This window comes from Neodiprion fabricii, chromosome 4 (assembly GCF_021155785.1).
Source record: "Neodiprion fabricii isolate iyNeoFabr1 chromosome 4, iyNeoFabr1.1, whole genome shotgun sequence".
Lineage (NCBI taxonomy): Eukaryota > Metazoa > Arthropoda > Insecta > Hymenoptera > Diprionidae > Neodiprion > Neodiprion fabricii.
The window spans coordinates 40,455,674-40,470,933 of NC_060242.1; the positions used below are offsets into that span (position 1 = coordinate 40,455,674).

At 36.9% G+C, this 15,260-nt stretch overlaps 1 protein-coding gene and 1 long non-coding RNA gene across 7 annotated transcripts in view; one reads left to right on the forward strand and one right to left on the reverse strand.

The window, feature by feature from the left end:
• The window catches only part of LOC124181203 (pleckstrin homology domain-containing family G member 5), a 185,482-nt gene extending 174,937 nt beyond the window's left edge, over positions 1-10,545 (reverse strand). For 2 of the 6 annotated variants that reach the window (XR_006870402.1, XM_046567530.1), the window contains exon 1: positions 2,250-4,184. Coding sequence is in view for 1 of the 6 variants with exons in the window: in XM_046567530.1 (XP_046423486.1) it covers positions 2,250-2,478 (229 nt within the window). In the remaining 5 variants the exon portion in view is untranslated. Of the gene's footprint in view, positions 1-2,249; positions 4,186-10,348 lie in introns of those variants that run through there. The other 4 variants (XR_006870403.1, XR_006870404.1, XR_006870406.1 and 1 more) reach the window with 4 other exon arrangements.
• Positions 9,969-10,470, forward strand: LOC124181212. Its single transcript, XR_006870416.1, has 2 exons — positions 9,969-10,052; positions 10,341-10,470. It is a non-coding gene; the product is annotated as an uncharacterized LOC124181212 (long non-coding RNA).
• Positions 10,546-15,260: the final 4,715 nt, after the last annotated feature.

A 15,260-nucleotide genomic window follows, 5' to 3' on the forward strand; every position in this document is an offset into this window, starting at 1 on the left:
GAGAAATCTTTTTTATATCTCTTAAAATAAATTGCACCGTTATTTCTTCTTCTCTATTTCTACACTTGTTTCTTTTCTCTTTCTCCTCGTTCCTATTCTCCCAGAATTTTTTTAATTCTCTTTTTATTCTCTCGTTCTCTCGCCATTCTTTCCAAATACCCGAAACAAAAGCCGGAGATCTTAATAAACGGAGGTTTCTTCGTCAACTTTTTCCGCCAACCGTGCAGATATTTTTTTCTAATTATACAGATTTTAATGACAATGTTTTCAGACCGATTTTAATGACAATGTTTTCAGACCGATTTTAATCAGACTTAAGACACAACGATTACGATTATTTCAGAAAAATTACGTGCCACAATTATTAGACAAGATGAATTATCCGAGAAAAATTCGAGCGGTGTCAAAATTAATGAAACAGTTCCTACAAAGTTTTTCAACAACGGCGAACAAATAAATCATAATCGTAATATGCTTGCAATCGGCTTTACAGAAACGACAGTGAGTTTATTACGTGAGTAAATTTCGTAGTACGAAAAGCTCGATCATAAAACACGTCAGCGACAAGTATCGACTATTCTAGACCGCTTCCGTTTCCGGTCGAGGTATGGATGACGTCTCAAACCGGATGTCATCCTGTTGACTCACCGAAGAATTCGAATCCAACTTCCGTCAATATCACGAACGATATTATTTATTCGTCATTTATTGCTCTCCTGAGCTCAAATTGTACCAATAAAAATTCATTCTCTATTTACCGGAAACTCACTGACATATGACGATAAAACAATGATTAATTTTTTTGTTTTTTTTTTTTCGCCACGGAAGCGCAATTATACGTTTGAGATCTTTGTTCGTCAACCAATAAATTCCAAGCGTGTTTACTATACGTTAATTATCAAAATTTCTCCACTAACGAATTACATTCACGAAAATACCTTTTCGTTCCATATGTTTATTTATAACAATTTTAAACAATTATGGATTTACAAAAAATCCTAATCATTCCAAAGTTCGAGTATTTTTTTTATTTTTTCTTAACCCGAAGATGCAAAAGAATTCAGGAATTGTGACTGAAAGGGTCAACGATCGTTACCAAGAATTCACGATTGTATTACTTTTTTAATTCCTGTATCGAAAATACGTCGCAATTCATTCTGTTTCAAAGTTAGACTTCGTAGCCGAACATCGTTAAAAGAGATCGTTATCGACATGCTTCAACTCAAACTCCATGGACCTCGAGAAATTTCCAAGTTTTGCAATTTTGCAACGAGACAGGATTCGCTAAGGGTGGTCAGTCAATTCGATTCAGAATCAGATGATGACGATTAACTTGTTGTTGACGAAATAAAACACAGTACGGTACAATTATAGCTAGCTAATTAATCCGCCATTTTGCGTTTGGCTAATTTTTTTACCCTCCAAAAAAGTGCCGATGAAATTTTTTTTAAATCATTTTGTACAATATTCATCTTCTCTAAGAATAGTTGTTGCATAATTTAAACTTACACATTCTCAAACAACTGAGGCAAATGATAAAGTGATCGAGAAAAGAGACGGTACAAAGAAACCGAACCAATGCAACAGTCAAACAAGTAATCAAATATCCCAAAAACAACACGACCGATGAGATCCAAAATTCATTTCGGTTCTAAGCTGAAAAATCTGCGTCGATTGATATAAAAATCATCAAATTCGTTGATCGATTCTCGAGTCAGCGTGACTTTTATTCATTTATCCAAAAATTCTGAAACTACGGTACCGATCATAACCCCCAAAAAAAAAAAAAAAAAAAACCTAACGATTTCTAAGCGAAGTCCCATCGATTAAGACCAAAATCCTGCAAATCCGTTCATTTGTTCACCAAATATCGCGAATCAATAAATTACGAAGCTGAATCTAGGATCTAAAATCATCATCCGAACGTTCGAAATGTTAATTCGAATGAAACAAGGAAGCCAAGTCAGGAAATGAAAATTATTCTTCAAACACCTCGAACTTCGTAACGCTCTTACAAAATTACGAGGATAAAACTGAACTCAATCTTTCTATTTCAAAAAAAGTTTCCAAAACACGTTTTGGTCGCAAGCTCCGGCAGCTAGTTTGAAAAAAAAAAAAAAACAAATCAATCTCACCGTCAAAAACAACTTTTCACTCGCACGAATTTCACGTCCCAACAATATTTCCCTCCTATAATTTTTCCCCCATAGAAAATTGACAAATTTCCAAATCATCGATGTATGATTCACCTGTTTTCTTCATCCCCTGAGTTGTGTCCTTGGTGGTTTTTACGTTCCCCCCCGTATCCTTGCCCCCCTTGTATGCCTTGCTCTTGGCGAAGTTGTCGTTGCAGTTTCCGTGAAGCGTTTTCTCGTCTTCCTTGCCCCCCTCTTCACCCTCGTCACCCTCCTTTGGTGACTTCCGGCTTGCCCCCCTTCCCCTCGTCGAACTCTTCTTCCCGTCCTTCCGTAGCGTCATTATTCCGACTCTTCGTGACGACAGAAATACCCAAGAAACTCACAAAACTTCACTGGCTCACCGATCACTTGCACTAATTCCTTATCCCTTCCACTCTTATTCGTCGTACTTATGTTCGTTTATTCATTTGTCGTTGCTGTTTTCTTTTTTTTTTTAATTCTATTTTCTCGATTTTAGGTCACTCGCGTTATTTATTTATATTATAGATCCGATCGGGTCACTTTTAATTTTTTTTATTTCACGTGTATGTAATAATAACGATAATAATAAATAATATTTTCACTTTCCGACAACGTATTCCTTACCTAATCAATGTCGAGATATAACGTATCTCTATTAGGTTTCAAATGTTCAAAATTGCGATAATCAATTCAGTCTCGATCGACGATCGTACCTGTACCAACCTATACAATACCGAAATATTGACCTTTTGTAATTTATATGTGTACAGACGAGGTTATGTAACGTGATGCTTGATCGATAATCACGCCTGCAACGTATAACGCGGATGAAATAATTTCCGTTACATCTTTGCGAACGTCTCGGAGGAGTGAAAAAGAAAACAAAACGGCAACTCGTCGCCTATTCAAAACCGATGTGTACAAAAATTTCATGCCTTAATAAACGTTTCGGTATGAATTTTTACATACCACGATTTTCGGTGGCGTCAACTTTTGACACCGCATTCACCGACGTTGAATAACCGTCCCCCCAAAAAATTCCTTCATCTCGGTAATAATATTTGAATTTTTTTTCATTACCGCGAAAACCTTCGAAAACTCGCTAAATTGTGAGGTTAATTGCAAGTTGAGAGGCGAGATGGGCAACAGGTGTCGTTATTAAATGGGGAACGAGAGAGAAAGAGAGAGAGAGAGAGAGAGAGAGATATCGTATCGAGGACAAATCGAGTCGGTAATGAACGGCGTCTTGTCGCTGCTATCACTTTGCCTCCCCGTCCTCCCCCCTCCTCCGTTTACTTCGACGCGTGGAAAATCGACGTGTCTATCTATACACTCGTAAAGCCGCGATCATCTCTTACGGGTCACCGATTAAAAACTCGCTTCGCTACGAAAAACGTGTCGAAAACGGCGCACGTTTCCGTCCGTTGTCTTAAAATTATATCCTCGTTTTTTTTTTTTTTTTCCGTTTCTCGTCGACAAACGGTGATCACGACACTCGGAAGCTCGCAAGCACTAGAAATTAACAACGACGAAAGCTCGAGTTTCGCGATCGCGGCTGGGATCGTCTTTGTCCAACGATCCCGATCGAAAACGCCAGTGACTCGACAGGTGGCGAACGTACGACGCGTGGTTCAATGTCCGTAATCAGACGTAGACTGATCGCCGAATCTTCCGCTCGCTGGTCGCTGCTGTACTGCTAACTCGCCAAAATTCAAGACTTGCCCCCCACCCATCAACCCTCTCGCCGTTCGCAGGTTGCCTCATTCAACCGGTCGTTCGTTTCGTTACTCGATCGACGATGTGTGAGATATTCTGTTGATCAGCAACGACGACGATCGAACTTTGGCATTTCCTACGAAACCGCAGAGATTTGTATTATTGCTCTACGCACGTTGCGTCAGGTGAATATTGAGTTGCGGATGATGTGTGTAAATTAGGGTGGTAGTTGTTAACGGTGTCGATGTATTTTTGCCAGACCATCCCCCGAATCAACTTCAAACAATTCGAAAACGATCGATTAATTTTTTTTTTTCAGATTTTTACACAGAATCTAAGACAGTCCGCATTGCGGACGAAGTTTCTTGCGGAAATTAACGTGGGTAAAACTTTTTTTTCTCGGTATATATTTTATTGCAAGGGTGACAGTGTGACAAATAATCTGCAACCGCGAGGTTTTGGTGAGAATTAGTGCCGATGTCTGGGAAAAAAATACACGTCATCGTACCAGGCAATATAGACGAATTGGACAACCTCGAAACCTGACCTTTTTTTTTTTTTTATTTCGAGGAAGTGCAATTCGTCTAGATTGCTCCTCGTACGATGATGTCTATTTTTTTTTTTCTTCGTATAGTATCACTAATGCCGACTAATACCTCGCGGTTAGAGATTTTTTGGAACATTGTTACTTTCAGGATAAAATATATAGTGCGAAAAAAAGTTTTTCTCGTGTCATTTCCATAAGAAACTTGGATCACAACGCGGGCTATCTCAGACTTGGTGTAAGAGTCTGAAAAAATTTGGCGACTCTTTTTAAATGATTTGAAATTGATTTCAGTAATGGGGCGGTAAAAATTCGTCAACACCCTAAACAGAAGATCAATTTGTGAAAAGATAAATTACACGTGTGTGCAGGGTGAAGTGTTTTACGAGAAAATGGTTATTATTATCTGACTATGGAGAAGAGATCATTGATGGATAAAAAAAAAATTATCCAGATTATACGATATGTCGTTTTCCTGGATGTAGTTGAATATGTATAAAAGATGAGGAAATGAAAGGAGAAAATCTTGAAAGATGAATTGTACATTTGTAAAGTACAGTGTCGTACGAGACAATGGGTATTGTTGTCTAGAGATGAAGATAAGATGATTTGCAGATGAACAATTTATCCAGATAATATGAAAGATTGTTTTCCTTGGTGAAGTTATCTCTATAAAAGATAATATACACCCAATTTTCGTATAAATAACCGATAAGATAACGATAAAAGTATGAGATTCTTGATATATTGAGGAAAAAGAAATTTTGAAAGGCGAATGATACTTTGGATAATTCGAATGATTATCTTGTATCAAATTGCCTAGATAAGGAACAGTGCCAGTTCATTTGTGTAAAAAGTGCTCAGCAGTTAATTAAATATTTCTATTTGTTTGTCATTATTTTAATGAAATCTTGAAAAGTTGGCTATTCAATTATGCCAAATATGATTTAAAAAGAAACGTGTTGCAGTGACCCATTAATTTTTTTTCGAAAATTCCTTCGTTACATCGACTTTGCAAACTTCAATTTCGTTATTTACAAGGTACACCTGAAGGGAGGAAGGAGAACAGGATGTGCGTATGTACAAGGATCACGAACGATGACGCGACTCGTTCCTGCGCCTTCTTCCTCATTTCATTGCTCTTGTTTACTTGTTTACTTGTTTACTTCCTGGCAATTTTTTTCTTTCCTTTTTCTTTATTTTTTCACCGTGTAAGATACAAATATTGATCTTAGTACGTAACGAGTGTGTAATTCCATAACTGTCAAATATCCCGTACAGTCAGACGTTTTAAAAATTATCTTTGTACCCAATACTCGATACGTAGTTTAATAATTACACAAAAATACAACAATCTACGCTTGAGATATTTTATTTCTTCTCTCTTCACTGCAATCGAGAGAAAAAAGGAGAGATGAGTCATAAAACGCCGATACGCAAAATGACAACAACAACGATAATAATTATTTCTACAGTACAATAACAATAAATTTTACCAGAAATAAAAACTAACCTCACATATAACGTGAATATTACAAAGGTGAAAAAATTTTGAAACAAAAAATTCACTATATCAAGGAACAACGAATTTTTAATTCATCACCCGTTCTTTTCCGATACAAATGTACGCCAGCTGAACATATTATGTCATTTTACTAACGATAAATTTGATAATACTCGTTCGTTGGATAAAAATAATCCTGCACCGCATATCCTAGGGAGACGCGTAAATCACGAATGCAAAAGAAAAAAAAAAAAAAAAAAAAACAAAACGAGCGAAGGCAATCAATAAAAAAAAAAAGAAATCCTACAACAGTAATGGCGGTGCTATTAATAATAAGCTCTGATAAATGGCAATCGAATCCACGGTACGAAATTCGCGCGTTATTAATTGGCCAGTGGAATTTGCGAATACTAGAATTCAGAAATTATTACAGCAAGTTTCTTTTTTTTCTCCCCGCAGGATTGTAATCGGACTAAAAATTGATCGACGATTAGGAAAGAATCGTACGTGGATAATCGATTTCCTGTATGGAAATTTGTCGGGTGATGTAATTAAAGTATGCTAAGCGATTGAAACAATTACGTCTGCAGGACTGTGGGTGAAGGTGGAGGGCGTATGGTAATGACGTGCCTAAATTGATACGCCGAATGATATTGAAAATCGTTTCATAACCTCGTTCACTTCCGTTGCAGGTACAAATGTGTACGTTGGTAAGTATCTACGTATCGCATGACAGGAGAAATTCATTTTCACGTTTCCACGATATTTTCAGAATCACTGTAGAATAATGCATGCAATATTCGTATATATACGCATACGTTCGTACGCAGCTTGTAACGCAAAGCGAATCGTCGTATTATTTTACACTCGGTGAGATTTTACTGGCAAATATTTCCTGCCTATAGTATTTTCAATTTTCAAAACGAATAAGATTGATGCTGGTAAACGTATGTAAAAAGTATAAGAAATACTGGAGTTACGAACGAAAGCTTATTTCCGGATATCGATGCTTTGTTTCAGATCGTTTTGAAATTGTTCAAAACTTTGGCAGCTTAGTTCGATTTTTTATTTTGCTTCGAACGATATTTTTCTCACAAAGTATAAACTGAAAGACTTTTGTTATTTCATTATATTCCCATCGTTGAGTATTTGATTTTATAACAACCTAATTATTCGATCGATACTATTTTTGTAAATGTGAAAAAAATTGTCGCAGCTATTTACAGTATCGAATATAAAAATTTGACAAATATCGTACTGCATTAAACTTACGATTATCTCGTGACAAAGTTAACAAAAGGCAAAGTTTAATATTCGGTAGTATATCCAACTTCTTTAAGAGTCTGTAAAAATATGTCGGTAATTATCTCAATGAGGAAAAATTGAAACACGATTCGCAGAACGATGACACAGAAATGATCTTCGCGTGCGGATTGAATCAGATTTTTGGAATGTCGTAAAATAATCAAGGAGCTGAGAGAGAATGATAAATTAATTTAAAAAATCCGACCCACGCCGCAGCTGCTCCCGAGGGATAAAATCAGTCGAGAATGCATTTTTCCCGCTGCCGTGCGGTATATGTATACATATATATGTATATAATCCTCATTGCGCCTGCACTTTTTTTACCCAAGCGTCCGTTTTAATCCGTTCCTAACGTTATAATTAATTAATCTGCGGAAGGATTTCGGTACGGTGCCGATATTTTCTAACAACAAGCCAAACTTTCGCATGCAGAACTCGTATTTCACCCTATGCGAAATCCTATGCCAACCTCCCGGATATTATAAGCGGACTTATCGTTGCCTCCTTGACTTTTGACACGTTCTAAATTAGGGCTTAAATTATAACGCGTTACCGTCTAAGATATTACGTTACAAGGCTTCGGTGTCTTAAACTTTGTTCCACGAGCTACGCAATTTAGCCTATTAATTAATGTTACACACGTTTTAGGAACAGAATTCTCGCCTCTTTGAATGATTTGTCTTTCGACAGACAGCGAGAACGAAGCCTGAGAAGTAATTATGTTCGTAAAAAGAGGAATATCCCTTGCATACGGTATATATGCTAATTTTCTCACTTAATTTCTTCTTTCCGCATTTTTTTTTTTTTTTTTTTCTCTTTTTTATTATATTTTTGTAATTATAGTTATACAAGAAGAGAAATCATTCGTCGAATTGACGAAATATTATGGACATCAAATAATAACGAAATAAGCATTCTTCATTCGAACAATAATAATGACATTGGTCGATTTGGAAGAGAAAGAAAAAAAAAAAAAAATTACTTAAAACGCCAAGAACAATAATTTGGATTACACAGAGAAACCGCGTTCATATTTGAATAAAAGAGACGTAATTAATTCTCTCGCTTCCATTAATATATACATATAGTTGGGTAAGTTTAACGCGAATCGTGTTTTTTGTGCATTTTATTGTCACACGTTAATGTGTTACAGTCAGTGTATGCGTAGAAACTATATTTAGAACACGGATTGCATCATCGTACATAACCTACATGATATACGGAGTCTGGATTTGCAGTTAATAACAGGCGTATATAATTTCGCCTGCGAGATTTAAATCCTTGAAGAATCATCAGCCGTAACTATACCTTGTAACAAGTCTTACGAATCATCGCTAACGACTGATGAATGGTTCAATGCGCATGCGCTGGAATTCGAGAGCAAGAGCAATTGTTTTGTCAAGGTGACCAACGTTTTTCAGGTTATATACATCGCGGCGATATGTCGTCTGAACTTGTGACGGTTGGTCGGCCTGACAAAACAACTGCTTCTGCTCTAGAATTTTAGCGCATGCGCGTTGAGTCGTTCAACCGTTAGCTAATCGCTCTGTGCAGTATATATTATGGAGAACTGAGGTGAGGAAGACTATCTCCGTGTATAGAAAGTGTCCATTAAATAAAGTACAATCAAGATGGTTTTGATGTAGCAAAAGTTTCACATTTAAAAGAAAACGCCAATCAGATTGAACCCTGAATGCTTACATTGGTCAACAAAATTTTGTAACAAGGAAGATGCTTGTTAATGTGAAATACGGTTCCACCCTCATTGTAAAAGCATATTTATTTTAATTCGATAAAGTCTAGTTTTTGCGTCACAGCTACTACAAATAAAATTGAATGTCTGTTATTTTGATTTGCATTTTTTGATTCGACGTGTTTTATTATTTACAATAAATACCAGTTAGTTAGTTACAATAAATAACGAAACCCACTTCATCAAAAAAGATAAGTCAAAACGATAAACATACAATTTTACTGCTAGTATCTGTAACACGAAAACTAGTCCTGATCGAATCAAAATAAATATGGTTTTATAGTGAGGGTAGATTAAAGGAACTTGAAAATCAGTAAACACTTTCCTTGTTACAAAATTTTTTTGACCAGTGTACTGTAATACTCTGCATAATCTCATTTTTGTTCCTAAAAATTGGATTTTATGGTGGTACATGGTACATGATTCAACTTGAGGACAAAACGCGGTGTATTTTCACCTGACGTCGCCTCATATCTCCGTCTCGCAATTAAATAGAACTCCGCAGCAGTATCCCAGAAGCATAGATAACCTCTCTCTCTCTCTCTCTCTCCCTCTCTCTTTCGATCCGCAGTCTATCAGCGATAACGAAGCGTCTGTATTATCGTTACATTATACCTACGTATGCATTATAAAAGGCCGGGTAGAGACGCAGATTCGGATGATTAATGAAGCTCCGCGTAATCTATCCGCCATCTATCCATTTATCTGTTTGTCTATTTATCTACGGATCTGGTAGCAAATGTACAACGTGTGCGATCCACGCTGCCGCGGCACATACTTCGCAAATTCACTCTCCTCGTAAACAGTACGTATATATATAAATATATATATATATATGCATGTGTATACGTGTACGTATTACAGGTATGCGATTACACCTATACGCATAACACATGTAATACATATACGGACGTAGTTACAGGCATTCGAAAACTGTACAACGTGAATTCTAAAACTGGCTTTGAGTTTCGCCTTATCGTTTCGCTAGTCGAGACGTACAAACATTAATACACGATCATTATACGTATAACCTGATGCACGGTATTATCCACCAACGGATGATTAGTCGAGGTATCGTGGATAATTTTCGTTGCGTAACTAATTGTCACTTGTGATCGATGTTGGACCGCGATTAAGGATGCATGCGCGAGATTATTGTACATTGCACATTGTTACGATGAGAGAAAAAATAAATAAAATAAATAGATAAGATTGAGAACTCGCACTCGTTAATTTCTTTTTTTTTTTTGTTTTTTTTTCTATTTTTAGTGTAACGTTATATTCGTGAATACTATTTATTTATACAGCAGTTGGTGTTTGAATTTTTCCAAAAAAAAAAAATTGTTCGCTGCTGTGCAGATGCATACCGTTATGGATCAACAGGCGTGTATCACGGGTGTATGCGTTCACTGAAAATATGACGCGACTTCCGTTTCTGCAGCACTCGCATATATCGGCAACGGAAGGCGAGAACCGGACGACTAGCGTGCATCGAATGCAAAAATTCCGATACCACTAACTAACCGGGAGTATTAACGACAGGTAAGCAAATCTGCTGGCTTGTAATGCTCACTATTTACTGCTGGCACTTCGGGTGACGGAGACAGAGGGACAGAGAGAAAGAGAGAGAGAGAGACAGAGAGAGATAGAGAGAGAGAGTGGGAAGGGGAAGGTGAGGGAAGGTAGAGGAATATTCCGTAAGTGAGAGTAAGAGTCGAGTGTGTACCTTAGGATTAGAGTTGGCGATGGGGGGGGGGGGGGGGGATAAGGAAAAGAGAGGGGAAGAGAGAGAGAGAGAGAGAGAGCAGGCGGCTTACAGATAGGTGCGATGATACGAAATGTGTAAGCGCACTTGTAAAGGAAGAGTCGACGAAGAGGAAGTGGGGGTGGGGGGAGGGGGGGGATTTCGCAACGTGGTTCGTTGCAGGGGTTCTCAACGAGACAATTTACTCGATTAATGTATTATTATTATAATAATGTGATTTTATGATTTGTTTCTTGTATTTTATACGTTTTATACTGTTATATATAATATGATAACTGTTAAGCGGCTGGAAATTATGAAATATTTTATATTTTATTTACAGTTGGTTGTTGTAGGAGAAAGATGATTGACGCAAAACGTTCTTTAATATTTTAACGTCGAATAGCTGAGGGAGGATAATTTACTCGTAATGCAAATGTTTTAAATCCTGTTCTCAATACAATATAATTATTCTTTCGTCTGAATTATATGTGTTACATAGTTTTTGTACTTAAACACCAAATCTCAAAACTGACCAGGTGATAATTAATCCTATAATTTTCTACGAATTTTTGTTCGGGAAATTGAGACATTTCGTACAATTTTGTAGAAAAAAAAAATTGTTTTCGTACAACATTGTAAATACGCATTGTTTGTCATAAAGAAAGACATGGTTGATACTACTATAATTTTTAACCAAAATTAACAATTCTTCACGAGAAACAATGCATATTTACAATTTTTGTTACAAATAATACAAAACGTTTCAATTTCTGTAAAAATTCGTGTTAGTAGAATTTTTTACCAGGGTAAACGCACGTTTCGTTACATTGTACATATACAGACGAATTACACGATTATTGTACACATTTATTTCCAACTTGTTTTTCCGAATCCGGTAAAACAACTTGATACTCGTTATTTGTTCGTAAATTAATTCCCCGCAAGTCGTCGGTGAGAATTAAATTTTCGATATCACTAATATTTAATCTATTTTTTGCCGAATCATAAACTGCATATAAAGTGCATATCGGATTTTTTTTTTATCAACTGACAAGTTAAGAATACAATCCGTTACCAGCGATGTGTCGGAAATTCGTTAACGAATGAAATTGGCAATTTTTCATTGAAATAGGGTGATTTGCTGTAAAAATATTTCGGTGAAAATATAGCATATGAATGATTGTACCAATGTATGATATTAACAAGTTAAATTTGGTACTAAAAAAAAAAAAAAAAAAAAAAAAAAAAAAAAAAAAAAAAAAAAAAACTTTTGCAACGGCATAGGGATTTTTTAAAATTAGATTCAATTTCATTTGATTCGATTTAACTTTGTGCGAACTTCTGTTTCGTCGTGTTTTCGTTTCTGTTCTATAAAGTATCCTTAAAATCCGTCTAATCGAAATTTTCAATTTCGAAATATAACCTCGACTCTTGAAGCTTTCTGTGTGTCACCAGCCTGGAGCTTTCTTCGATCGTCTATATAACGCAACGATACTAAAAATCCAAACTCTGCGCAAGAGATTTTCATATACAAGTTGAATCGTATCATGAATGATTAAATCGAATTCAAACTCGTTGCCATGACTCCGAAAACGTGGAATGAATTGGAATTAGTGAAATTATCTCGCGGCTTCCGCAGTTCCATTAATTAACTGATCCACCCTACGGCTCTCTCGTTTATTCATACCGAACACAAATGACGGTATGGCAATGGAATTTAATGATCTACACGGTACGACTCTGCAGCATACAAACTATGTGCGTAACGCTTAAAATCCGCTATCACGTGTCGTACGCGTTATACGTGCAATATTTAATGCTTACATAAATTCATCGTAACAACAAAATCCAAGTTCACGCACTGTTCGAACAAAAATCGTCTCGAAAACATTTGTTGTTCTCTATAATGACAAAAAGGGGATTCATATTTTGATTTCGGAAAATAGTTGACAGGAGAAGAAGGTGCAAAAATGTAGAAATATTGGGAAATAGAAGAGTAACAATATCGAATTTTCAAAATAACGATCATCTGCTTTACACAGTATTCAAAATGCAAAATGTTAAGATATAAAAAGGTACAGAAGTGTAGAAAACCACAGAATAGAATCGTCAAAATTCTACTAGATCCTGAGTCATTTTGACGTTTTTATACTTATACAGTTTTTTTGTAGGTATTATAATTCGTTTTTACCGCATTCTCATTATTCTATACTTCGACTTTCTGTACCAAATTTTTTTTATAAAACAGATCCTCGCGTCTCAGAAAATTCCGCATCGCCACCCTTTTGTTTTATGACATTTCACACCTGTAACCCACCCTTAAGGACACGACCCGAATATTTTCGGAAAATTCGTGCGAATCAAGTCTGATTAAGCGCGGATCGTGGCGAACCTCAATCAGACTGATCCCATAATCAGGGTAAAAATCTGGGGCGAGTTGGTCCGAGACCCGAAACGGGGGCTGCTTTACGGTTTGCCTGCGTCGCGAACTCGGCAAGCCGCGGTATGGAATAAACTTGATCCGATTCTTCCCCCTCCGGTGATTTCCTTCTCAGTCGACAACCGGGACGAGCTTGCGGGCTGTTAATCTTTCCGAGATCAGAACGAGGAACATGCTACGCGTCTTCTTTTCAGAGGGTCATGACGATATACCGGTGCCAAATTTTAAACGAATTATTAGTCATTGAGGTTATGTAGTACTCCCACCCTTACCGACGGAGTAAGCTAACTCTTTTTCTTCCCATAGTAAATGGACAAGGAAATAAAGCAACAGGAAAGTTACTCATAACCCGAATTTCGCTACACAAGAGCGATGCATCGTCGAAATTTGAACCCTTTTCGTTCGTTTGTTTATTTAATATAGGAAGAAAAAGGATGAATTTGCTCGGCCGGTAAGGGTAGGAGTACCACATGAGCTTGAGCATTCTTCAAAATTTCGAATACCAATTTTCTTTAGAAGGAATTTTACACCTTCTAGCAAACACCACGAATTTCTTTATTCGATTCGAGTCCAAGTATACGTACCCATTATTATATGCAAAATGGCGATGTTATATCGATCAGTTTACAGAAAAATGACTGTTTTTGAAGGATCTGTGAGGTTTTTTTTCTGGAGACATCCTCGTGATTAGTTCACACGTTTTTGAATTTGTTAATACCGATGATTTTCGGCGGAATTCATCGCTTCAAAGTTCAGAGAGAACGGAATTTGAAAATTTCAGAAGTGGCCATTTTGACTTTTTGAGTTGGAGAGTAATCGCACTTGAAAAGCAAAGGCGATTTTTTCTAAAATTCGACACATCAGAGCATCGAAAATCCATATTCGCGATCAACTTGACATAAAAATAAAACACAGCTTCCTTGAGTCGAAATCCTGAAACGAATTTTCTTCTCACTCATACACTTTATAACAAATATCAAATTTTCCATTTCATGGAAGTTTATTTCAAACTTTGGAGAGCTGTAAAATCCGGTGAAATTCATCCAAGTGACAGGGTTGAAAAACGGTTGTCCTTTCCATAAAAATAACTCCGATTTTCATCTTACAAATAAAAAAAAAAAAAAGAAGAAACTTCCGTCGTAATAATTTCGCAAGAAATTAGGAAATTCATTTTACGAACAAATTGACGACCTCGTTTTTCCGTCTCCCTCGAAACCTCACAAATTTCGTCTCTAAAACACTTTCCGATCAAAATCGTGAGTTCAGAAGACGTTCCATTCACTCGGCCTCAAGCAAACGATCCTTTGTATAATATTTGCACCCGCACGATGTACTCAAAACTTTCACTACTTCATCCAGAGGAATTATCTCAAGATTCCCGTTTTCATCGCCAATGAATTTCAGAAAGTTGAATTAACGCCGCGCGTCTTCTGCTTGTCTTTAGCCATCCTACCAAATATTGGAAAATGTCCCCATGACGTCAGAGCTTTGTTGTCGGCGCCATTTTATCACCAAACATAACCTAAGTATTAAATTTTGATGAAGGCAATCATTCGTAATTCTTCGGGCTTAAGATTACTCATGTCACATAAATTAGTTAAACATAATCAATAATATACCTGTTCCATCATCCGCACGCGAAAAAACACACGATCAACGATCAGCGGTCAGCTTCGATATACTAGTTTGATTTTTTTCCACCAGATGGCGCATCGCAAAGTGGGAATCCCAATATCCTTCTCACAAGCGGCTGCAATGTCCTCTCGAAACAAGGATCGTTCGCAATCAGCTCGCCAGCGATGTTTAATCACGACCTGATTGAACAACGACGTCGTGGCAACAAGAATCGCTGAATCCGCTCCAGAACCGGGTTTAGATGCTTGATCAGAGGTTGTTTGATACACGTGGACAGTGCCGGCTTACAGAAGAGTGAAAAATCCTTATCACCGACGGAGATTACAAAGCAAGTGTGGGTGGATACGTCAAGTTCGCGCTTCAAAAGCTCTTGATCTCTTGCGGGATGATTATGATATATGACGAGTCACAGAGGTTGCAAAAGAAAGGAAGATATTCTTCGAGTTGATACAAGCAA